A 26,484-nucleotide genomic window follows, 5' to 3' on the forward strand; every position below is an offset into this window, starting at 1 on the left:
TTGTCTTTCGACCTGTTGTCTTTCGACCTGTTGTCTTTCGACCTGTTGTCTTTCGACCTGTTGTCTTTCGACCTGTTGTCTTTCGACCTGTTGTCTTTCGACCTGTTGTCTTTCGACCTGTTGTCTTTCGACCTGTTGTCTTTCGACCTGTTGTCTTTCGACCTGTTGTCTTTCGACCTGTTGTCTTTCGACCTGTTGTCTTTCGACCTGTTGTCTTTCGACCTGTTGTCTTTCGACCTGTTGTCTTTCGACCTGTTGTCTTTCGACCTGTTGTCTTTCGACCTGTTGTCTTTCGACCTGTTGTCTTTCGACCTGTTGTCTTTCGACCTGTTGTCTTTCGACCTGTTGTCTTTCGACCTGTTGTCTTTCGACCTGTTGTCTTTCGACCTGTTGTCTTTCGACCTGTTGTCTTTCGACCTGTTGTCTTTCGACCTGTTGTCTTTCGACCTGTTGTCTTTCGACCTGTTGTCTTTCGACCTGTTGTCTTTCGACCTGTTGTCTTTTGACCTGTTGTCTTTCGACCTGTTGTCTTTCGACCTGTTGTCTTTCGACCTGTTGTCTTTCGACCTGTTGTCTTTCGACCTGTTGTCTTTCGACCTGTTGTGTTTCGACCTGGTTGTCTTTTGACCTTTTGTCTTTCGACCAGTTGTCTTTCGACCAGTTGTCTTTCGACCAGTTGTCTTTCGACCAGTTGTCTTTCGACCTGTTGTCTTTCGACCTGTTGTCTTTCGACCTGTTGTCTTTCGACCTGTTGTCTTTCGACCTGTTGTCTTTCGACCTGTTGTCTTTCGACCAGTTGTATTTTAACCTGTTGTATTTTGACCTTTTGTCTTTCGACCTTTTGTCGTTAGACCTTTTGTCATTCGTCCTGTTGTTTTTCGACCCGTTGTCTATCGACAGGTTGTCTTTTCGACCTTTTGTCTATCGACCTTTTTACTTCGACCTTTTTACTTCGACCTTTTTACTTCGACCTTTTTACTTCGACCTTTTTACTTCGACCTTTTATCCTTTCGACCTTTTGTACTTCGAACTTTTGTCTATCGACCGTTTGTCTTTCGATCTGTTGTCTTTCGATCTGTTGTCTTTCGAGCTGTTGTTTTTCGATCTGTTGTCTTTCGACCTTTTGTCTTTTGGCCTTTTGTCATTCGATCTTTTGTCTTTCGACCTGTTGTATTTCGACATTTTGTATTTCAATTTGGTTGTCTTTCGACCTTTTGTCTTTTGACTTTTTGTCATTCGACCGTTTTTCGTTCGACCTTTTGTCTTTCGATTTGTCCCTTCGATCTTTTGGCCTTCGACATTTTGTCTTTCGACATTTTCTCGTTCGATCTTTTTTCGTATGACCTTTTGCCGTTAGACCTTTTGTCATTCGACCTGTTGTTTTTCGACCTGTTGTCTTCAACAGGTTGTCTTTCGACAGGTTGGCTTTCGACAGGTTGTCTTTCGACAGGTTGTCTTTCGACAGGTTGTCTTTCGACAGGTTGTCTTTCGACAGGTTGTCTTTCGACAGGTTGTCTTTCGACAGGTTGTCTTTCGACAGGTTGTCTTTCGACAGGTTGTCTTTCGACAGGTTGTCTTTTCGACCTTTTGTCGTTCGACATTTTGTCGTTCGACCTTTTGTCGTTCAACCTTTTGTCGTTCGACCTTTTTATCGTTCGACCTCTTTGTCGTTCGACCTTTTTGTCCCTAAAACGTCGGGAGACATACATATCTACCAAACTCCCTATGCAAACTCAAGCATTCGCTTATCTATTACACTCGATTCCGATTTTACGCAATTTTTTTTTATCGATTTTGCCTCCATGCAGGAAACGTAAAGCATTTTGATAGTGAATCATTTGGCCGAATACCACTAGACTGACCGGTCATTGAACCGAATGGTCATTAGGCCGGCGTCTCTCAATATATGGTGGGTGGCGGGCTGCTCTCAGGTGGGACTCGGAAATGCAGAAACCTTGCTCATATGTTTTTAAAATTCCATGCAAAATCTGAACTATGTCTTACGACAGTTATGTAATCCGCAAAAGCTTCCAATAGCACGAGTAATTATCCAAAAGTGTGGGTTGTTGTGGACAACCCACTACGTTCTTACTTTTCTTTAGCAATTCCGGCAGCAATTCCTTCAACAATCCCTCCGATGGTTCGTCGTTCTTCAAGTGTTGTTAGGTATTCCAATGTTGAGCAATGAAAACTAGTGTGGTCCATGGAAATAGTGCAGCATATCGACGAGATCCTTTGGCATTACTTCCTGGGACACGGCTGTATTCTCCGTACCCTTGACATGGTTTCAGCGGTGACGTTTCGTTAGCTCCTGAATATGCGAAACACGATGGCCGCTTTAACCACGATAGCGTCTGTCAAAACGGTTGGATTTGACCACAACCAAGCCTCGGTTCTATCCATTCCGAGTGCTTTCACTGTCGAACGATATAGTTTTGCGGATATAAAGGCACAGCATATCTCTCACCTTGCGAAGTAGATTTGGCCGCCAAGATTTCCACTTTTACCTAGCCCAGTTTGCTGACGCATCCGAGAGAGCGTTAAATTGGATCAGAATTGGATGATTAGTGAAAGCGTGCCGATCCACGGACCTACAATGTGAATGTTTACCCACTGAAACCTTACGATTTGTCCACTGTTCATTTACAGCGAGACCTGATACGTCTATGACCAACAAATCTGGTCCTGGTTAACAGTGACTTCCTAGCGTCTTCACCTGTTCCTGATCGAAGTTAAATGACGGTTGAGTTCCAAATTTGTCTGACCCGCCAACACACTCTTGGCGTTGCTGACCCATTTTCGTAGTCTGAAACCACCTTTAGAAGTGAACTGTTCCCACCCATACCACAACAAGTAGGTTCGCTTTCTGAGTCTGCCCCTTCGATAAAACGTAGAACCCAGCTGCTGCAAACACCTCGTTATAAGAAACGATGATAGGGCCAAGACAAACGTAACCCTGGACATTAATTAATTAATTTATCTTTATTAGGGAGGCTTTCAGCCTGGGGCTGGTTTGCCTAAAAGGAAACCCTGGACATCTCGTAAGTTACGATAGGCTCATTTGACGAAAATCTCCATAAAATCCGCAGAAGAGCAGCGTCATAAAAATGTACTTTCACCTGCAGGTACAGTTTCTCAATGTCACCAACTAAAGCAACTTTCAACATATCATTACGGAAGCGTAGTTTTACCACAAGCTGGAAAACGTCAGTCATGTTCCCCGTGTTTAAAAAAGGGGATCGACAGAACATCGATAATTTCAGAGGAATAACTTCGTTGTGTGCTTGTTCAAAGGATTTCGATATATGCTGGCTGTATGTTCCTATTATGGTGTGTTCTAAATATGGCCTATGGAATTCTCATAGGATATAATTGAAACACTCCATAATAGGAACTTATAGCCATAATTGGTACACCTACACTACAAGTTGTTGCTAACAGCTGCAACTTGTACGACAGTGAAAAGTAGATCTTTACTATAATGGCCACGGCGGAGACAGTTGCTGCACAGCTTCTACGATCTGAAACCTCTTCCCTCAGAAAGGCCAAAGGCAACTCCTCTGGACCGGACGCACAAAGGAACCCTTCTCGGGCTCCTCAACCAGGCATGGACGGTTCGTCGGCTGCCTGACTCCTGGAAACATAGCCTTATCGTCACCATCCCGAAAAACCTCGGTCCAGCACTATCACCGAAGGATTTCCGGCCGATCTCCTTGACCAGCTGCTGCAGCAAAATAATGAAGACTAGCGAGATTCCTTGAGGGGAACAACCTACTAGACCACCGACAGCATGCTTTCCGCCCTGGCCACGGAACAGGTACATACTTTAACAGTCTTGGCCAGATAGTACAAGAGGCACTCCGTAAGGACCAGCACGTCGAGGTGGCCTCCCTGGATCTGACCAAAGCTTACAACAGAGCCTGGACACTCCAAGTACTATAGCAGCTAGCAGGGCAGAACCTTCCAGGTGACCAACGAAAACCACCGCTCCAGCACCAGACGGGAAGAGACCGGGGTTCCCCAGGGTTCCGTAATTGCAGTGACCAGCTTCCTGGTGGCAATGTACGGAATCTTTATGGTGCTCCCTAAGGAGATTTACATTCTGGTCTATGCGGACGACATTTTGCTACTAATCATAGGGAAGACCCTGAAGGCCATGAGGGTAAAGCTCCAAGCTGCGGTCTCCGCTGTTGGCTTTGAGATATCTGCCGAAAAGAGCTCAATCTCCCACGTTTGCCGCCTTGGCCACCGGCCACTTCCGACTTAATGATGTCAGGAATAATTGTCGAACACAATTGAACATCCTCCGCCCCCTCTCCGGGCCGCATAAAACGAGCAACAGGGCCATCGTACTCAATACCGCCAGAGCCATTGTTTATAGCCGACTGACCTACGGAATTGAGCTCCTTTGTGCGTCAAGCGAATCGGTCGTCACCCGACTAGCGCCGGTATATAACCAGGCAACACGAATTGCGGCTGGACTTCTGCCCTCAACACCAGCCGATACCGCCTGCATTGAAATCGGAGTGCTCCCTTTCCGATGTTACATTGCGGAAACAATCTGTACCAGAGCCGTGGGTCTCGACGAAAAATTAAGCGGAGACGGAGAATTCTATCTCCTCACAGAGGGGAAACGAATCCTCCAGGAAATCGGTCACCAGGAGCTCCCATCGGTGGCCCAGCTCCAGTGGAACGGAGCCAGAGAGTGGGATTCTTCTTCCATCCGGGTAGACAAATCCATGGCCAAGCACGGTATCACAACTACGAACTCCGTTTCACCGACAGCTCCAAGGCAGAAGGCAGGGTCGGCTTTGGAGTAAGTGGTGGACAGACCTCACACTTCTGGAGACTCCCCGATCAATGCTCGGTCATCTCGACCGAGACTGCAGCCCTTCATTACGCAGCTTCCCTACCATCAGACCCCCTTCACTCTTTGGAATTTATAGAGACAGATAACAGCGCCAAACGGTTTGTGACGGGACGACGTTGAACATTAGAGATTTGCATCTTACTGATTCCAGTGGTATATTGGAAACTCTTCCGCTCGAAAGCAAAACATATTATAAACACATCATGATGCGCGCTTGGATGTGTGATTGTTTTCTCAAGTGTGTCTGTTGCGTATAAAGTGGTAATGATTGAAAATCGGAGTAATCACAAACAAGTAGGAATCTTGCTATCGCAATATATTGATGATGACTACGAGAATGATATCGTCTTTCCTCGGCTGATCATCAACATCCGCGTTGACATCTGTCATGCTGACACCTGTCAGTTAGTGAAGTTGGCGGGGAACTCCCAACAGTTTCAATGTGCACTCAACAGATGGCACTGCGATCACATAAGGGTGGTCATTATATGACTTGTATGAGGAATTGATTTGTAGGATAACTTGTTAATAAGATATCTTTGCTATCATCCTCATCTCCACTGTGTGTACTAACCGACTCTGCTAGCATCCTCGAGGCACTGGAATCTGCCACCGCCCGCCACCTCTGGATTCAGGCCATATAAAACCACACCCCCTGGCTCCACCTTCATGTGGATACCGGGACACTGCGGAATTGCCGTAAACATAGAAGCAGATCACCTCGCAGCCATTGGACGAAGTGGCCGACTCGCCAACACTTCGGTTCCCAGATAGGACCTGAAAATAAGGATCAAGTCAACCCTCAGGATGGCATGGCACCGTGAATGGTTCGCCAGGAGAGACCTCTTCCTCAGGAAGACGATCAGAGATTCTTGTCCCGGTTAAAAATCGGCCACACCCGCATCACCCATAACATTGGGAGCAGCAGTGGCGGAAACTTCCGCCAAAGATGTGACACCTGCAAAACAACAATGACGATCGAACACATGAGCATGAGCATGCATGAGCATGATTGACCGTCCACGGTTGTTACTCTGTTATTTCCAGACCAGCTGTAATTACACAGAGAACCAATAGACGATGCTTGGGACTAGCAATCATCCTCAATGTGTAAAAACTGGTGATCTCGAATTAGGCAATACCAGCGCCAGCCGCGCCTGAACGCAGGTCAAGAAAGGAATGGGTAGGAATGTGTTGACGTGACACTCGCTTTGATGGAAGTCGAGGAGTCCTCTGCACTTCCACGAGGAATCACAGGGATGTTGGGTAAGAGGGTTGGGTTAGCAGCAGGGTTCGTTTCGGTAAACGATAAGCTGAATTGATGTCCTAACAATCGTATAACGCGAAGGAGCTTGGGATTGAACGCACGGTCTTCTGCTCAGTAAGCCAAAAACGTTTGCCACTAGGTAGACGAGCTCCTTTTTAATCATTGACGAATCTTGAATGTGGATGGGCTTGAGATTAGACTCATGATATTCTGCTCAGTAAGCAAAAACGGTTGCTCTAAGGCCACCAAGCCTCTCATATCACATTATAGCGTTACTCAAGTATTTATAACTATTCAAATCCGGCACCGACGGCAGCGAAAAGTTTTACAAAATACACGACAAGCTATTCAAATGAAATTACGTTCTCGAATTTCACGGATTTCGTGATTGATGTTTAATTTTAAATATACTAACGGTACTGCCTACGACTACGACGGCGATTACGACAGCGACTACGACGCCGCCTACGACAACGACAATAGAGAATTTGTAACTTACCATTTGTCTAGGATAAACACCTTTGCCCGGCACCTCCACTGGTTCTTCATGTCCGCTATCTGTCACTGTTTGCAAAATATCTAATAGCAATTACCTTTGTTGTAATACTTCCTGTATTGCCATGGTGATCTTGGAGGAGGTTCGCATCTAGTGCTTTCCCCAGGAACCGTTCACGGCCACCAGCTTCCGCCCGTCCAGTCTTGGGCGTATCCAGCGAGACATCCTTCAGCTTACTCCCAATCCTACGGAATCTACAGGAGAGTTTAACCCATATATATTGTTACAGTAAGCCCGGCCTTCCCTGCCGATAGCGGGTGCTAGGTCTCTCCTGGTAGTTTCTACTGGTGAGGCTCTGCTGGGGTCCACAAAACAAAACAGAAAATACAAAAGATGACAGCAACATAGAACAGTTAGGCAAAATAAAAACAATAATAAATTTGAGCATCGGTTCCCCTCTGGAACCACAACCATCAGGGATCTCCCCTCCGGAATTCCTTTCGGGCATAGTCTCATCAACTCCGTAACATAAAAACTCTGTACCTTCCGAAGACGTACCGAAGACGAACCAGCCCAGAGCTGAAAGTCTCCTTGACAAAGATATAAAAAAAATGAAACCTCTTATCCAGTGTCAACTTCGTAAAAGCAGGCAGCAACTCGAGGACGAACTCTCTGATGCTACGTGAACCGATAACTTGTGCGCAGGCTTGCTGAAATTCCTCAAACTCACTGGAGGTTTTAAAACACTCTTGTCTTGCGAGTTAAGCCACCTCGAGTGAGTGGCGGCAGGAATATGGAAGAAGTAAACAAAAACTCCTCGAGAGAGAGGGAGAGTGAACTTCAGCGAGAGGATGATTTGACGTGAGGTGCGCTTTTGGAGACTCCGGATGACTTTTTTGTTCGACGCAAGAAGCTCAGAGTTCACCCAGAGTGAGAGTAAGAGTGTGTGATAGAAAAAAATGAACAGGAATGGCAGCAAACCTCACTCTCATTTTATCCCCCTTCACTCACAAGCTCTGAAGCTCAGTGGAATTATTTGGCAGTAGGCATTCTGCTCATCAGGAAAATACTACGCTCGGCTCATTTCAAACTCGCGAGTGAGGCTTCATCAAGCCTGCTTGTGCGCTGGCTTCTTGAATGGTGCAAGTGGAGTGGAAAGTGAAACACGGAGACCATCGGGACGTTGATCAACCGCAACTGTGTCGGTCTTCCAGAAACTCCATCACGTGCAGAAATACAGGACCCTCCTTCTTCAAAGCATACTCTTCCCAGTCTTTCTCCGTAACGTCGTCCAGCTTCGATACCAACCGTTGCGCCAAGATTGTTGTGTGCCAGTCGAAAGTGCCGATAACATCATGGATCCCATTTGCAGAAATTTTTTTCATCTTAGGAAACTGCAGAAGAGCGTTGACGAGCCGTTTCTTCTGTAGATAAACGTGCGATTTACGTTTGGTCAAAGCAGACCAGCTAACCCCGTAGCTGGCTGCCCTCATTGGGAATGCATCAACAACCTTGAGGGCCTCTCCCTTTAGAGACTTTCGCAAGTAATGAAAGCGCTGAATCCTGCTCAAATATGGATTGGTGTGGATCAGCGACTAATTTATCTTTGGAGGTGTATACCAGCACATGCTACCACACGAGTATTAGTGGAGGTAGAAACGGAGCGTGAGGGAGTGACATAAGGGTCATCAACTTTACAATATTTACAAACTTGAGCGATAAACATCTTTGATACAGACAGTTTCTACCGTTTTTTTATCTTCTGATCTAAGACTTTAAGTTGGCAATTTGTTCGGAATTTGGAATGTTTCTTAAATACTGAGATCAACATTAATTAATTCAAAACTTTTCCGTACTTTTCAGACGACACCTACATGTACGACGACGCCGTCACCAGCGTAATGCGGATGCCCCACCAAGGCCACTGGTACGACGAACCTCCCTACGAAAGCGATCCGGATGATTTTCTCATGTCCGGAATACGCCATGCGGGACCATCCGCAACGATACAAGTAAGTTTTAAATTACCTCGATTTTATTTTTCACATTCAGCAGCGACAAAATCGACCTCTGCTATCCATTTTCATCTCCCCAGGGCCTGGGCAACTTTCCTATTTCATTTCGCTTATTAGGATAATCGTTTTCCGGCAAATTGGTAATCACTCTCCTTCCATACAATTAAATCTCAAGTCGTGAATCAAGCGGCGAATGTGAAAAAAAAATTACACGTTCGGTGCCAAGAGCGGTTCATCCTAGCATGAAACGCTATACGAATTTTCCGAGTGTCACGATTAAAATCGGTGGTTTTTCGCTCGATTCGTCCTCGTACCGAAATTCATCAGCGTTTGGTAGAGCTCTGAGTTCCTTCCAGCGCTCCACAAAAAAAAATCAAAATTACACCCCCTTTTCTCCTGTGCTGACAATTGTTCCACTAAAACCTACCTACCGCATTCAATGCGGCGGTGTGTGGCAGCGACTAGAATGACGATATTACCCCCTCCCCAAGTGCACACATACAGTCACGGCACAATCCCACACACATTCTTCTCGGCATCAATTTTCTCGTTTTTCGGCAAAGTTTTCCCCGGACGCGGATCGAGCAAAAAAAGCCAAACCCGTTGCCGTCGTCATCGTCGTCGGCGTCGTCGTCGTCAGCGGCAGCAATTTAACGCTTTCAATTAATTTTAAACATTCCAAATTTAATGGAAAATTCCTGTTGCCACTAAAATTCGTCGTTTCGGTTCCATTGCGTTCTACTATATTTTTTTTCGCCCGCTACCAACTGACTGACTTGAGGGTGGATCCGAAGGGGAGACAGGGGGAAGTAGTTGATTTTCATCGAACCACGTATTTTTGTGGAACATAGGATTAGGTGGTTTCGGTGAGGCGCAACGGATAGAAGGGGGCTGCGGAGAATTGAAGCTTAATCTCAATCGGGATCAACCAGTCGGGTAGAACGGAGCCAGATGAGTGCGTAGTGATGGTCGGATGAAGAAAAAAACATCATGCCGACTCCGGTGGGGGTATCCTAACTAACGTTCCGTGTAAAACCGTTGAGTGATAAATTCGAGAGCAATTGAGAATCGATATTTATGGAGAATAAAAACAGCGACGCGGGGATCGTTGATGGGCTTTATGCGAATTTTATGAACTTTTCAGTTGCAATATATTAGGCAGGCTACATCAAAAGGTTGATTATTGGCTTGGCTTCAGTCAAAGGTCCGGTGCGCAACCAGATACAATCAGCTGTTTTTGCTCTGCTTCGCACTGCCCTTTGAAATAGGATTTTCAACGATTGACGTATTGCAACGTTCAGAAGAATTGAAGGAATGGAGGAATTTGGCTCATATTAAAACGGATTATCCTACCATCGAACTTGTTCCGATCAAGTAAATCTACTTAAGTCTATGCCTGGCAAGCTGAAAGGATGTTAACTTTGTTTAAGCGGGTTTAAAGGCTGACTAAAAGTAAATTGGTACGCACAAAAAGACCTGTAAATCGTGATTCAAAAAGTTTAAAAAGTCCATTAATGGTTGCTTAACAGTACTTTTATTAAAACTTCAAAGTTGCCGTATTAGATGGTTACATTTCTCCAGTTCGAACGAAATCTCGAACCTTCCTCTTGATGGAGCCCATAAGCGCCCGCACAGTGGAAACGGACACGGAATCAGCGCACTTCTTCCATTTTGCCCGCATTTGCTGGATGTCCTTGACTGCACCGCCGCTTTGTCAAAGTCGCTGCTTTGAAATTGCCTAGTATTTTTCGATTGGTCAAAATTCCGGACAATTCGATGGATTCATTAGCTTGATGACAAAATCGATCTTGTTGGCAGCATTCCACTCCAGAACCACCTTGGAGTAGTGGCAGCTGGCCAAATCGGGCCAAAAGATGACTTTGCCCCTATGCTTGCTTTTTCAGGCATTCTTCGATGTAAACTTTGAATGTCATCGTCGAGGATGTGACGAATGATTCCGTTTTCAGGCCGCAACTGCAAATCGCTTGTCAAATCATTGCCTTCTTTGCGAACTTGACTCTTCCCGGTACATCCCAACGTCCTGTCACAATGTAAAACTTTTCACCGGGAAGCTGCTTAAAATCGAGTTTGACGTATGTTTCGTCATCGATCAAAGTGAAGCCCTTGTGTTTCGTCAAAACTCGGTCGTACAAGTGCAAGGCTTTTTGGGGACGGAATTCTGCTTCATGTGCCGGTTCGGATGTTTACTGGCTTTGTACGACTTGTATCCTTCCCTGGTAAAGATGTTCCGCACCGTTTGAAAGTTGGCGTTGTACCTTCTAACCACAACTCGGATCGAAAGACCGGGGTTGGCTTTAACGCATTTCAACACCTTGCTGCGCAACCCTGGTTCCAGTTTTTTCGTAGGTCCGCTAATTCCTTTCCACACTCAGGGTTTCCTTGTAGGTTTTGAGCACTCGACAAACTGTTGTTTTCGGCATCTTCAGCACTTTAGCCAGCTTGGAACCGGACCTCTCTGGATTGTCCAGGTGTTTGTGCACAATATTTTTTCTTCTTTCGAGTTCCATTTGACGTAATTTCTGAACGCGATCGACTACTTTGATCAAACTTGCACCAGTTTTTCTCTATAGAAGTGTAAACAAACCACTGTCAAAGATTTTAGATTCCCAAAACTAGAGGCGTGGTAGCGGCGTGCGAGGGGCGTACTAATTTACTTTTTGTCAACATTTAATCTGAGATGCCGAGCAAAGTCAGACATAAAAGTTATAGCAAATAGAAATCAAGTAAGGTAAGTGCACCAATATTGGCAATAGGTTCCTGTTTTAACCATACCTCAGAAAAACGATTAAATCCCAATCTTCGCGGATTTTGAGACAGAAATGTTTATGTACACCGATGAATATGATTTGTACCAACAAACTGATCGCAACTTGAAACATGGCCAATAGTGGTGCGTTTGCCCTATTGATGTCAACAACAAATGGAAATTATATTAGTATGATATCAAATTTTGTTTTCGTTTTCTGTACATTTGATCGGCATCTAAATTGGTTGATGTTATATTTTTTTCAGTAGTGTCTTTTTACAGCAAACCAACTATTGAAAATGTTGTAGTTTTGTTTTTATTGCCTTGGTAGAGTATCAAATTGCATTCTTGTATCGTTAACTGAAAAGATGAATATCAAATCTAGTTGTCAGTTTGCTTTCACTGATAGCAGAATAACTTTTCATTTTGATACCACAGGAATATGTTTTCGCTCTCAATTTTGATATTTTTACCATAGAGGTAACTCTAAGACCAGAAGGTCCCGAAGAAACGCGCTCAACTTTTTGGATCAGCTCTGGTACTATCTTCGGTCCCAAGCTAATCGATGCACCCCTCGAAACATAGCAAAAAAACCACGAACCCCTCATTTTATCTGTCAAACTTTCATAGCGAATCAAAACAAACATAGTGTGGTACTAGAATTTCGACTGGAATTGAGTACGCTAATCGATTTGCTTGGAACCAATAGGCTAGTCAAGTAGTGAGCCTCTGAAATCGTTAGTTTCCACCGGTTGGTATAACGAACTGTCATGCGATAGCAAGCTTAACAATGCATTAGCTCCTAAGTAACATTGACAGATTCTCATGGTAGATTTTCTCTTTGCATCTCCATGGCCATGTATGGACACTTCCAGCTATTTTCAACACATAGTTCAATAAAAGAAGCTACTATCTAGCATCTAATACGGCAAACACGACAAGAAACGATATTGTAGCCAAGTAATTAACGAAAGAAAAAGTCGACGAAGAGAATCAATCAATGTTACTTGTGACCTAATGCATTGTTCTGCTTGATAATTTATTGAAGGGCCTACATGGTAAATGAATCTAAATAACTCATATTTGAATCCCGCTCACTAGAATCCCCAAAAATGTAGGCCACTCATAAAATGAGTAAATGTCACTAAAATATACGTGACATTTACTCATATTTGATAAAAATTTACTCATTCTACAAGTGACCTACGTTTTTGCGAATCTGAGTGAACGGTACCTAATTATGAGTTAGTTTCATTCGCCGTGAAGTTTGTTTTGATGGCAGGGTTTACTGTACGCTATTTCTAAACAACTCAAATTTGAGTAGGATGTACTCATAATCCGTTAAAAGTAGGACTACCCTAAATCACAGGGAACAGACATTCAAGCTTAAACAATTTTTTCGAAAAATTATGTGTAAGAATTCAAATTAAAATACGTTACAATCACTAGCGCTGCCATACGGAATGTTGCGACTTGAGTTATCACTTGTTGCGATTAATAAGTTAACTGTACTAAAATTTGGGTTGATCTCATTGACCGTGCATCCAAATGAACTGTCAAATCAGTTCAAAACGAACAAGACAAAGCAACGAAAATCAATCGACTTTCTGCGGAACCATTATTTTCGAATAAAGAACTAAGCTTTTTTTTACATTTTCCTGTAGATTTAAACCCGTTTTTCGTTCCAATTTTAACTGGGCATAGCATAGTAGTCAGGAGCAAAACTGACTTGTTTTTTGAGTTCACTGGCGGCGAATCTTCAAATGATTCAGTGAGGACTCTAATAAGCCTACATTTAAATTCAGAAAAATGTGGTAAGATTTGAACACTGCTTATCCGTTCATCCTGCAATTTGAAAAGCCTCCAGGTGGAAGTGGTCGGAACATAATTTATTCGTTGCCAGTGCTTGGACTCCACGTGAGAAGAAAATCTCCTATAGTTCGGGAAATTTAGCATCCTTAGGAAAATTTTGAAAAGATTTTTCGCACCTTGTTTATTTGCGTACACGCAGGAAAAAGAACGTAAGAATTCCATAAGAAACACTTATGAATTTTAGCCATAAGAAATGAGTGAGATTTCATTGATTTGCCTTATGAAAAATAATGTTGACAAAATATAATAAATCGGAGCAGACTGGAACTGGAAAATGGACGTTGAGGTTAGCGGGCCCGTGTGTTGACCACTCGTCTTTCAACGATCGGGAAAATGAAATGGTTGAAGGCGTATAAGAGCTATCTCATGTTACCCGAAAATCATTCATAATTCACGCTTATAAAATTCACATATGTAGTTCATAAGTCGAGCCTTATGAAATTCTTAGGTCTCTTTGCCTCAGTGTACCAATGAAACTCGCACTTGCGGTCCATGTTTTGATCGGTTTTTAACAAACAATGTTTTGCTCACAACAATTTTGATATTTATGTTAAGATGACGTATGCCGGTCATCGATGTCGATGGGTAGCGACACTAGTGCCACCACGATATTGCTTGTTTCAAATGTATATTCGAAATAGTAGTTAAATTTCTTACACACTTTAGGAATTTGACTTGGATGTCTGTTCTCTGTGCCTAAATTAAGCAAAAAAGTAGAAGGGTCTGTGCCTAGGGGCACGAACGGAAGCTTGACGTAGGACCGCGCTAGTGGACGGATCAAATGTGAACATTTGGTTCTTTTAATTGATCAATCATCAATTATCTTAACTCTTTCCGTTTTTAATTTTTAAACGTATCAAATTTTAGTTTTTATTTCAAAGCGAAAGTTCATGAAGAGAATCCAAGGGACTGTCTTTTCGATTCATCTACCCGACTTAAAAAGGTGTATTTTGAATTTTTTTTTGTTGTATATGAATTTTTAAGTTTTGTGCATTTTGGTATTAAAGTGTATTCAATTCACCCCTCACAGGATTTCCTTCCGAAATATATGAATGGGGCGGGTCGGAAAGTATCGTTTGTGCCAGCCATGGTAAAAACACTGAACCCTATTGCACGGGTGGCAGTTTTGCCTACAAACACACCACCAAGAGTGCTCGATAGAAAACACCAAACGCAGCGAACGTGCATAATTGTTTGCACCGGTGTATGGATGCTTCGGCAAGCACCAAAGCCGAGTGTTTCTGACTTCGGGAAACACCGCAGCCGAGTGTTTTCGATTTCGGAAAACACGCTTGCTGCTCTCAGGAATTTTCTTTGGGCGACTTCTGAAAGATTATCGTAGCTCTTATACGCCTTTAGCATTTTTCATTTCAACTAAAGCTGATAAATGAGTGGTCAAAGTATTTATTTCAAAATGCCAATGTCCATGGTTCGATTCCAGGCTGTGTCCCCTTCAATTTTTTCTGTCAACATTTTTCATAAGGTAAATCTATGAAATTCATTTAGATTTATTTTGGCTAAAAAGCATTACGCAATCCTTTAAAGCTTATTAGCTCAAAGGATCATCTACCAGGATTATTTAAAATACACAAATCACCCACTTCGGAAGAGCGTGTTGCTGTTGTCATCCACCCACTGGTATTTCTTAGCTTATATTAAATTATATTAAATAGTTTAGCTGATTGATTTAATGTGATTAGAGTCAATCTAATAATCATAACTTATCTCCAACAAAAACAAACAGCGTAACTGATTGAAGAATAGAAGAGATATATGGGGGGGGGGGGGGCGTTTGCATAATAAATAATATATTATATGCTGGTTCATTAGCTCAACCAACTCAACTAACTAGCACAAATTTCAGAGGCTCCTAAAATCTCATGCTGGTAGATGCTGACGCCCTGTTTACATTATGCTGACTATTTATAAGTAGGGGAGAATGGTATACAACGCACCCCCTGGGCAGAACGCACCAGCTGACTTTCATTTGTGTTTTTCATGGCTTTTACGTAACTATTTTGTTGTCTTAGCCCGGAATGCACCCCGGCCAAACGCCCGTTTTGATTTTTCATAGCTATTCCACTCTTAATTTTGCCGAAATGCTAGTTCAAGTACTAAACTAGCACTGTGACTTGTCAAATTTATGAATTAAAAACGAAAATGCTATGAAAAATCACATCGAGCGATTTACGCGAGGTCCATTTTGGGCTGTATTTCCCTAAATAAAAACAACGCGCTTAAGAAGGATCGCATTCTACCTTCTACTAGCTCCGTATCAGCCATGGTAGCTGTTATGTTGTTGTTGGATATAAGTTATCATTATTAGATTGACTCAAATCGTGTGAAAACAATCAGCTCAATTAGTTAACTTAAAGCCAAGAAATACCAGTGGGTGGATGGCAACAGAAAAACGCTCTTACGAAGTGGGTGAATTGTGTATTTTTAATAATCCTGGTAGATGATCCTTTGAGCTCATAAGATTCATAAGGTTGCGTAATGCTTTTTAGCCAAAAGAAATCGAAATGAATTTCATAGATTTACCTTATGATAATAATGTTGACAAAAAAATTAAATGGTGACAAACCGGAATCTAACCATGGACATTGGCATTATGAGACCAATGCAATGCTTTGACCACTCATTTATCAACTTTAGTCTCGTTTGAGAGCTACCTTGAGTAACAAGATAATTATTGATACGTCGCTCCAAAGAAAATTCCTCCGAGCAGCAAGCGTGTTTTCCGAAATCGAAAACACTCGGCTGCGGTGTTTGCCGAAGTCAGAAACACTCGGCTTTGGTGCTTGCCGAAGCATCCATACACCGGTGCAAACAATTACACTAGTTTACAGCATTTTTGAACTCGGTAAGGTGATGATCATTTCCAATGCAAAATCCTACGCTGAATTTAATGCCGTGGTCAGAAAAAAATAAAGTAGAGCCATTTTTGAGATATACAAAAATTTTGATTTTTTGAATTTTGGACAAAAGTACGATTACTAAAATGTCAATATCTTTGGAACTAGTGCACCAATTTTAAATCTTTTTTATGAAAATGAAGCTAAATAAATTTGCTATCGTTCACTAGAATATTATGTCTTAATTAAAAATTTAATTTTGAAGTCATTTAAAAATTTACAGCATTTTTTTTATTTTTCCTGCGAATTTTCCATAAAAATCTTGTTTTAATCAACATTTTTAATGGAATAAAAGATTCAAAAAATCATTCCATAATTTATTCTTAAAGTCCATTCAAAACCGGAGAAAATGAGCCTTTAATGGATGAAATCGGTTGGAAATTGTTGAAGTTATGAGCATTTTTGTAAAACACTTAAAAATGTTGCTGAAATACAACAGCTTTAGAGTTCCTTTTCTAGGTGTCGTTGTAAGCATCCAAATCGCATGTAAAGTTTTCATGGGAGATTCTTTTCTCTACATATCAATTTGATTAAGGCATATCAGGATTTAAAACCGAGTTGAAAAAAAAGAAATTTATTTAGGTTTTATTAAAAATGATTGAGAATCGAATGACTTTGTCTTCGATGTTTTGAACTTGTTTCTCGAATCAGAAACCAACAATAGTCACCCATCATTGCTTCATCCCAAAACCCTTGGTAACGACGTTCCATCATCTTCATTTGTTGGTGAAAACGTTCGCCGTGCTCATCACTCTCGTCACCAAGATTTTCCGGGAAAAAATCCATGTGAGAATGTAGGAAATGCATCTTCAAAGACATATTCACACCTGTGTTCAGTGAAATAAAAGGATTTGAAATTAATTATATGTAACAAACACAATATTTTTGATTTTCTCATAATTTTTGAGCAATTCATCGACGGCTTCCGCATAATCTGGGCTTCTGAAATTTCCTAAAAAGGTTATGACAACACGCTGGAACGATTTCCACTGTAGTGCATAAATTATCTTAGCTGCATATGGCCAACCGATGTGGCACAGCAACAATATTTCCCATCGTCAAGGTCTCGCAACGTGAGCAAGAACAACCAAGTTCAATAGCACATGTTGCAACCGCCAACGATGCATAGTCCCAGGTTCAATTTTAACCTTTCTCCAATTACACAATTATCGGCAGTTCTCGACACTTTGTCAACTGCAATAAATTCTCAACACATTTGGTTACCAGGCACCTCCAACTCTCTCTTGCGCTCTCTTTCGTTTTAAGCACATTATGTAAAACTTTTACGAATAGGTCTCAATAAAGCATTAACGAATAAACCGACACATTCGGAACGTAAGACTCAACGAGTAAAGTCTAATTATATTCGGAATGATGACAACCATCATTACATGGCAGACCGACAGGCATACGAATCAAAGTGTTTAAGTGAACAAGTTCGACGCGATCTACCCGCGACTTATATCTGATAGGCTACCGCCGTAGCTGTGTGTAACCAACTTATCGAAAAAGTGAAAAATTGAAACCATGGGGAAACCCAACTCGAAAACGGTTAACAATAGTGGTGACCCGCAAGTGGTGATCTTAAATGAACTTGAGGCACATGAAGAAATGCACGCTAGTCACGATCTGAAACTAAACATAATAATGATCGTAGTGATCCTTCATTTAACAATTTCAATGTATGTATTATACAAGAAACACACTCGGAAGCAGGCTCTCAAGGCTGCAAAATCTATGGCAAGTTTACCAATGTAAAACGTTGGAACGACCTACATCAACAGTCGGTAAAGAACCTTACCTGATGGACAGTGAAAAGTATAAACTCGAACTATGACAAAATGTGAAGTAAACAAGAATCAAGTGACCGTAATCGTGAAGCCCACAATACTCAGGTTTCAAACACCAATGAACTAGTGACGAAAGTGCAACGATAAATTGCTACAGTGCTCTGGTTGCGGACCGCAAACGGGCCGAGGCTGTACCATAGCGTGAAACGTGAAACCCCTTCTGCAATCAGGTGAATCAGCTGTGCGGTGAAACTATGCTAGGATCAACATTAGGAGATCAGAACGAGCGTGTAGGAAAGCACCTACACCGTGTCCACAGTGAGCAGCGAGTGTAGAGGAGTGCGCCTCCACTCCACGTAAACCAGGTGTCAACGAACGATGGAACAAGGCAATCAATAAGGTAATCCAACTCACGACTCACACCCTCCCCATTTGGACAAACTGTTAGAGCTATGGAAAAGTTTAACTGAAAGTGTTTCATCAGTGCTATTATCTTAATTATAATCGGAATGATTCAATTATTAATTTCCGCTTTAGTGTATAATAAACCTATATATTAGTTATATCCATTTTTAAATGATAGAATCAATTGAATTAGACATTCAAACTTTGATAAAAATTCAAAACAATTTGAAAAAGTCCATTAACAAAAAATTCAAAAAAGAGACTTTACAGTCCAAACGGCAATACATATTAGCTCTTTTTAACGATATCGAAACAAATTTAATCGAAAACGAACAGTACATATCAGAAACTAAATTAAATTTTTATATAAAAGCTTCCAGAGAAGCAGTTTCTGAAATTAAGCAGATCATCGATAAAAAGCTAAACGAACATAGCAGATCTAAAAATAGTGATTTTAGTGCAAATCGTAATAGTGAAAATATGCCAACAGTTGATATCAAATTGGGAACCTCGTTGGTTAATACCTACGACGGTTCCCCGGGGCAGCTAAGTGCTTTCATTGACGCTGTCGAATTGTTTTCCGACACCGTCGATACAACATTTAACGGTGCATCGGCAGCAGAAAAAGCCACAGCACAAGCTACAGTAGTACGCTTCATTAAAACAAGACTAACCGGCACCGCGCGTCAAGCGGTCGGAGATTTGAATGATCTCCCACAAATCATTGATTCAATTAAACGACGATGTTCTCCTAAGATAACATCGGATAATATTTTAGCAAAACTAAAAACTACTAAGCAGCATTCAACTGCTGAAAGTTTCTGCGATGCAGTTGAAAAATTAACCAACGATCTGAGATCTGCCTATCTCACCGAAAGAATCCCTCCGGAAACTGCCGAAAAAATGGCTACGAAGAGAGGAGTGGAAACACTAATAAATGGCACCAAGAATCAGGATACGAAGTTGATCTTGAAAGCAGGCAACTTCGACAATTTTAATGACGCAGTTCAAAAACTGCAAGAGAACGAGACAGCAGATACATCCCGACCACATATTTTTCATGTAAGAGGACATGCCAACCACCGTGGTCGAGGTCGTGGTTACAGTAGCCGAGGAAATAGACCTCGCGGTAGAGTAACATACAACAATAGTGGACGTTACAATAGTAACCAAAACTTTAATCAATACAACAATAACAATTACAGGAACGGTAACAATAATAATTGGCGTGGTAGAAATTATCAACAATTCAATCCACGTAGTCAAGGACCTGGTCGACAATTTTTTTACAATAGCCAGGGAAACGACCAAGTCCCCCAACAACAAACTGGGGGAATAGTCACGATGAATCCACCGATTCAACCACAAAATCAAATCAACCAACCCGTGCAGCTAGCACAAATAGCGCACCGGCAGTGAAACAATTTTTTTCAATTAATGCTACTTGCAGTAATTTCGTAGTCTTGAAGTTAGATTTTCTCGACACAGAATGCACCTTGCTTGTGGATTCTGGAGCAGACATATCTATTTTCAAGGCCAGAAAAATACTCCCCACAACTTTTGTTAATACTAATGACCAATGCTATATTTCTGGAATTAACGACCAAACAGTGTTCACTTTAGGTACTGCTACATCAAATATTTTACTACCAAACCAAGGAAAACTGCAACATAAATTTCATTTAGTTGATGGTCAATTACCGATTCCTACCGATGGAATACTCGGTAGAGATTTTCTATGCAATTATTCCTGTTCAATTAATTATGACACCTGGATGCTAACAGGTAGATGCAAATCTGAAGTTTTCGAAATCCCCATTCATGATGACATGGATGGTAATATTTTTCTTCCACCTCGATGCGAAGTGTTTAGACGCATAAATATCGGAGATACTCACAAAACCTTCTTAGTAAAATCCAATGAAATAATGCCAGGAGTGTTTATCTCTAATTCTATAATCAATTCCAACAACCCCGTTTTGAAATTTTTGAACACTACAAACGAAACGGTCAAAGTTAAACGAAATTTTTCTCGTCATTTATTCGATATTGAAAACTATGAAATTTATTCTTTCAATAAATTACCAAACGATGATTCTAGGCATCAGCAGTTATTATCTGAACTAAATTTGGAACACACCCCACAAGATGTAAAATTAAATGTAATGAATTTGTGCAAGAAATATCAAGACATCTTTGCTTTGGAAACAGATAATCTTACATGTAACAATTTTTATAAACAGACAATAAACCTCACCGACAATTCACCGGTTTACATTAAAAATTACAGACTTCCCGAAATTCATCGCGAGGAAATCAAAGTTCAAGTTGATCAAATGTTGCAAGGAGATATTATACAGCCTTCAGTATCTCCTTACAACTCACCGATACTGGTTGTCCCTAAGAAATCTACAACAGATGATAAAAAATGGCGTCTCGTTATAGACTTTAGGCAACTGAATAAGAAAATTCTAGGAGATAAATTTCCGCTCCCTAGAATTGATGATATTTTAGATCAGTTAGGTAGAGCAAAATATTTCTCTACTTTAGATCTAATGTCCGGATTTCATCAAATCGAAATTGATGATGCTTCGAAACAATTTACAGCCTTCTCCACCGAAACAGGTCATTACGAATTTAAGAGACTTCCTTTTGGTCTCAATATATCGCCTAACAGTTTCCAGCGGATGATGACCATAGCTTTGAGTGGTCTTCCCGCGGACTGTGCATTTTTATACATCGATGACATTATCGTCATCGGCTGTTCAATTACTCATCATTTACAAAATTTAGAATTTGTTTTTGGAAAGCTTCGTCAACGAAATTTGAAGCTAAACCCTGCCAAATGTCATTTCTTTTGTTCTGACGTTACTTATCTTGGTCATCATATTTCAAATGAAGGAATCAAGCCTGATAAATCAAAATTTTCAGCAATCAGTAATTTTCCTACACCCAAAAATGCAGACGACGTTCGACGATTCGTTGCATTTTGCAATTATTACAGGCGTTTTATACCATATTTTGCAGAATTAGCCCATCCTTTGAATAATTTATTACGAAAAAATGTAAAGTTTGAATGGTCCGAAGATTGTAAAAATTCGTTTGAAATTTTGAAAAGCAAATTATTATCCCCTCAAATTTTGAAATTCCCCGATTTCAAGAAGCCTTTCATTTTAAGTACCGATGCATCTAAAATGGCATGTGGTGCTATGTTAACACAACCATACGGAGACACTTATTTGCCAGTGGCATATGCAAGTAAGTCTTTTACTAAAGGTGAACGAAATAAGTCCACCATAGAACAAGAACTAATTGCAATCCACTGGGCAATTACCCATTTTCGACCTTATCTATACGGAAGGAGGTTTACAGTCAAAACTGACCACCGACCTCTCGTATATCTATTCACAATGAAAAACCCTTCGTCTAGATTGACTAGAATTAGAGTTGATTTGGAAGAATTTGATTTCAACATTGAACACGTGGAAGGAAAGCTAAATGTAGGCGCCGATGCTCTTTCACGTGTAATTGTTGATTCAGATGAACTAAAAACTATCTCTGTTTTACCCATACAGACAAGGTCTATGACAAGAAGTAATCCCAACAATGTCACTCAAATTGGTAGCTCAAAGACTGATCACCTTAGAGCATACGATTCAGTGAACAACATTGATGCGTTTAATCTTCCTAAACTAACTATCAAAATTGACGAAATACAATCAGCGCTGATAATGAAAATATTTGATAAAAAATTGAAAAAGAATCTTGCTCAAGCGCAATTTTCTGGAAAAACGTGCACAAATATAAACGACGTCGAAGAAATTATAGAAACAATCAACATAATGGCCAAACATTTAAATATAAAAAAGTTAGCAATTGCAAGAAACAGTGTGATTTTTTCGAAAATCAATACTGAAACGTTTAAAGCATTTTACAATAAATCTCCAAATGAAGTAGATCTTGTAGTCTACATACCCGCACAAATTATAACGAACAAAACTGATATTGACAAAATAATCCTTGAAAATCACGTGACTCCTTTAGGTGGTCACGTTGGAACCTCAAGATTACTGAATAAACTACGAGCAACGTATTTCTGGAAAAATATGCGAAACACTATCAACCAGTTCGTTAAGAACTGCATTGATTGCAAAAGAAACAAACACACGGTGCATACAAAGGAAAAATTCATTGAAACCACTACACCCTCGAAAGCATTTAATGTTGTATCCATTGATACAATAGGTCCCATGACAAAAACTAGGAAAGGGAATAGATATGCATTAACATTACAATGTGACCTCACAAAGTATGTTATTGCGATACCTATACCTGATAAGCAAGCTCAAACATTAGCGAAAGCATTCGTTGAGCACTTTTTACTGATATACGGATGTCCAATTCTAATAAAAACCGATTTAGGAACAGAATATAAAAATGAACTGTTCAAAGATATATGTTTACTGTTGCACGTTAACCACAATTTTTCTACTGCTTACCATCCACAAACTATTGGAGGTTTAGAACGCAATCATCGATGCCTTAATGAATATCTTCGACAATTCATTAATGAGCAACTCGATGATTGGGATTCTTGGCTTCAATACTATACTTTCTGCTACAATACTACTCCCAACATTGAGCATACTTTCACACCTTACGAATTAGTCTTTGGAAATCTAGCAAATTATCCTCAAAATTTAATGAATCCTAAGAAAATTGATCCAATTTATAATTACGATAGTTATTTCGCAGAGTTAAAATATAAATTGCAATATACTGCAGATAAGGCAAAAGAATTGCTAGTTAAATCGAAACAGAATAGAATAAGTAAACAGACAGCTAAATCAAAGCCCATTATAATTGAAATAGGAGAGAAAATTTTACTTAAAACTGAAAATAACAGAAAATTAGATACCGTCTATAATGGTCCATATGAAATAATATCAATCAATCACCCTAATGTAAAAATCAAAAATTGTGAAACAAACGAACAAAAAACGGTACACAAGAATAGGATAATCAAACTATAAAAATGTATTTTCACTTAGTTTTTCTTTTATACTATGTATGAACTTCAAAACATTGAAGGTGTTTGGTAACAATAACTTCAAAATTCAAATGATTTCTCTACGTTCATCATTTTCCTTAAAAGGGGAAGATGTAGTGCATAAATTATCTTAGCTGCATATGGCCAACCGATGTGGCACAGCAACAATATTTCCCATCGTCAAGGTCTCGCAACGTGAGCAAGAACAACCAAGTTCAATAGCACATGTTGCAACCGCCAACGATGCATAGTCCCAGGTTCAATTTTAACCTTTCTCCAATTACACAATTATCGGCAGTTCTCGACACTTTGTCAACTGCAATAAATTCTCAACACATTTGGTTACCAGGCACCTCCAACTCTCTCTTGCGCTCTCTTTCGTTTTAAGCACATTATGTAAAACTTTTACGAATAGGTCTCAATAAAGCATTAACGAATAAACCGACACATTCGGAACGTAAGACTCAACGAGTAAAGTCTAATTATATTCGGAATGATGACAACCATCATTACACCACGCTTCTTCCTCATCTGGTGTCAAAACTGTATTGAATGCGGAATCATTGAGCAGTTTTTTGATCTGTGGGCCAACAAATACACCTTCCTTTATCTTTGCGTCAGATAAATTTGGAAATACTGATTTCAAGTACTGGAATGCCGACCCTTCTTTTTGCAACGCTTTGACGAAATTTTTGAATAGTCCAAGTTTTATATGTAGTGGTGGAAGTATTATGCGTTCTTTTACCACAAGAGGATCATTTTTAACGTTGTCTTTACCAATTGTGAAATTATCCCGTTTTGGCCAATCTTTTCGGACGTAGTATTCCTTACGAGCTCGACTGTCCCATTTACACAAAAAACACATATAATTTGTGTATCCCTGTTGCAATCCAGTCAACATGGCAACCACTTTAAGATCAGAACAAATTTTCCAATTGTGTTGATTGTAATTTATCAAATTGAGCAATAGAGCCATTGATTCATACGTTTCCTTCATATTAACGGCATGAGCTAATGGAATAGAAGGTTTCAAGCTCAACTTGCTGCTATCGATGAATAAACGCCATTCAGCTGGATCATATGGCTCACCAAACTCTTCAAACAAGCCGTTTACGTCATGGTAAAAACATGCCTTGTCCTTTGTAGAATAATATTTGTCAAATTTCTTGTGACGATTCCTGTGACAAGAAATTTTGACCTCCTTGCTCAGCATGTTGTGTTCTTTCAAGCGTGATGCCAGCAATTCGGATTTCTCCTTCGATAAGTCGAGATCTCGCACCAAATCATTAAATTCGGATTGTGTAAACAGTTTTGGGTTTCTTTCCAATTCCACCTCGAAGTCTTCCTCGCATTCCTCCTTGAATTCCTCCTCACTTTTTGTAACGGTCGATTCAACAGAGGGCGCTCGTTTCCGCTTTGGATAAACAGGATACGGGACCGAACTTGAATGTGGAACAGATTTTGTCATAGAAGCCACTTGTGGATACTCAACTGTTTTGTGACGTCCTTGTTGCTTAACTTTTGTCAAGCAGAAATAACAATCCGTTGCATGACAAAACGGTCGACGCCATATGGTGGGCATGTCAAAGGACAAATAGCGACTGACAGATAACAAATAAGTGAGTTAGTAAGTAAGACATTAACACTTATCAAAAATAGATGAAGTAAGATAATGTCGATCAGGAAAGAACACAGCACTACCATGCTGTACATAAATTGTTTATATGAAAGTTATTCAAAAAATCAATTTACCTTGCGCCTGACATCCACCTAGTCAAGCACGTTTTGCACGAACTACATAATACTTTTGGAATCCACGGTTCGTCAAAGTCTCCAGGATCAATTTTAAAATAAAGCCTGTATGCAGTTTGCAACGAAGCAGTGAAATTGACCGATTTTGTAAATATATACATAGTTGCCACACGCGTAACAAAACTTTTGAGGATCATTTTTACACTTGAATTCACGTTTTGTCGTATACATCGTTAAGCAATGTTAAAGAAAGAAAGCTGTCAAATTGAGTTGGTTGCGTTAGGTTCTCGCCGAGCGGTTTCACAAACACTAGCGTAAATTATATTGTTGAAAATATCCCATTTAATTTTGCGTGACAGCTGGTAGTGTTAGTGAAATGCACCGTATGCGTACACGTCCGCAGAAAGGCTCACTGGAAGTGGTGCATGAACCTAAGAGCGGGACAACGGCCAATCTTGGAACATTCAATTTCCATGATTTTACAAAAAATTTCATAACTTCGACTATTTCCAACCGATTTTATCCATTAAAGGCTCATTTTCGCCAGTTTTTAATGGACTTTAAGAATAAATTATGGAATGATTTTTTGAATCTTTTTATCCCATTAAAAATGTTGATTAAAACAAGATTTTTATGGAAAATTCGCAGGAAAAATAAAAAAAAATAAATGCTGTAAATTTTTAAATGACTTCAAAATTAAATTTTTAATTAAGACAAAATATTCTAGTGAACGATAGCAAATTTATTTAGCTTCACTTTCATAAAAAAAGATTTAAAATTGGTGCACTAGTTCCAAAGATATTGACATTTTAGTAATCGTACTTTTGTCCAAAATTCAAAAAATCAAAATTTTTGTATATCTCAAAAATGGCTCTACTTTAATTTTTTCTGACCACGGCATTGAATTCAGAGTAGAATTTTGCATTAGAAACGTTGGTCAACCACTAAAGTTCACACTTTTTATGTTGTTTTGTAAACTAGTGTTATGCACGGGCACCGGTACCGGTGCCTTGTTCGCTGCGTTTGGTGTTTTCTATCGAGCACTGGTACGGAGCGTACAACTCAATGCCCTTGGTGGTGTGTAAAAAAGGCAGTACGCAGTGTAGTGTTGCGTTTAGACATGCCTGGTTTGTGCAGAATATTTAAAAAGGAGGGAAAAGCTAATTCTCTCACAAATTTGATTTTATTGGCTTTCGGAGGACCCAAAGCGAATTATTCTCACTTCTCTCAAATTCTATATACGTCCTAAAGGGTGATACGGTCAAAATTTGGTCAAGGGAAAACG

General features: G+C 40.4%; 1 protein-coding gene across 2 annotated transcripts in view; it reads left to right on the top strand.

Moving 5' to 3' along the window:
- The window catches only part of SKIP (Shal K[+] channel interacting protein), a 791,488-nt gene that overhangs the window by 726,638 nt on the left and 38,366 nt on the right, over positions 1 to 26,484 (top strand). For both annotated transcript variants that reach the window (XM_065223860.1, XM_065223861.1), the window contains exon 10: positions 8,497 to 8,645. In XM_065223860.1, the coding sequence (XP_065079932.1) occupies positions 8,497 to 8,645 (149 nt within the window). The remainder of the gene's footprint in view (positions 1 to 8,496; positions 8,646 to 26,484) is intronic.

This window comes from Ochlerotatus camptorhynchus, unplaced genomic scaffold (genome assembly GCF_037179485.1).
Source record: "Ochlerotatus camptorhynchus isolate MF236.1 unplaced genomic scaffold, CSIRO-AGI_Acam_v1.1 ptg000200l, whole genome shotgun sequence".
Taxonomy (NCBI): Eukaryota; Metazoa; Arthropoda; class Insecta; order Diptera; family Culicidae; genus Ochlerotatus; species Ochlerotatus camptorhynchus.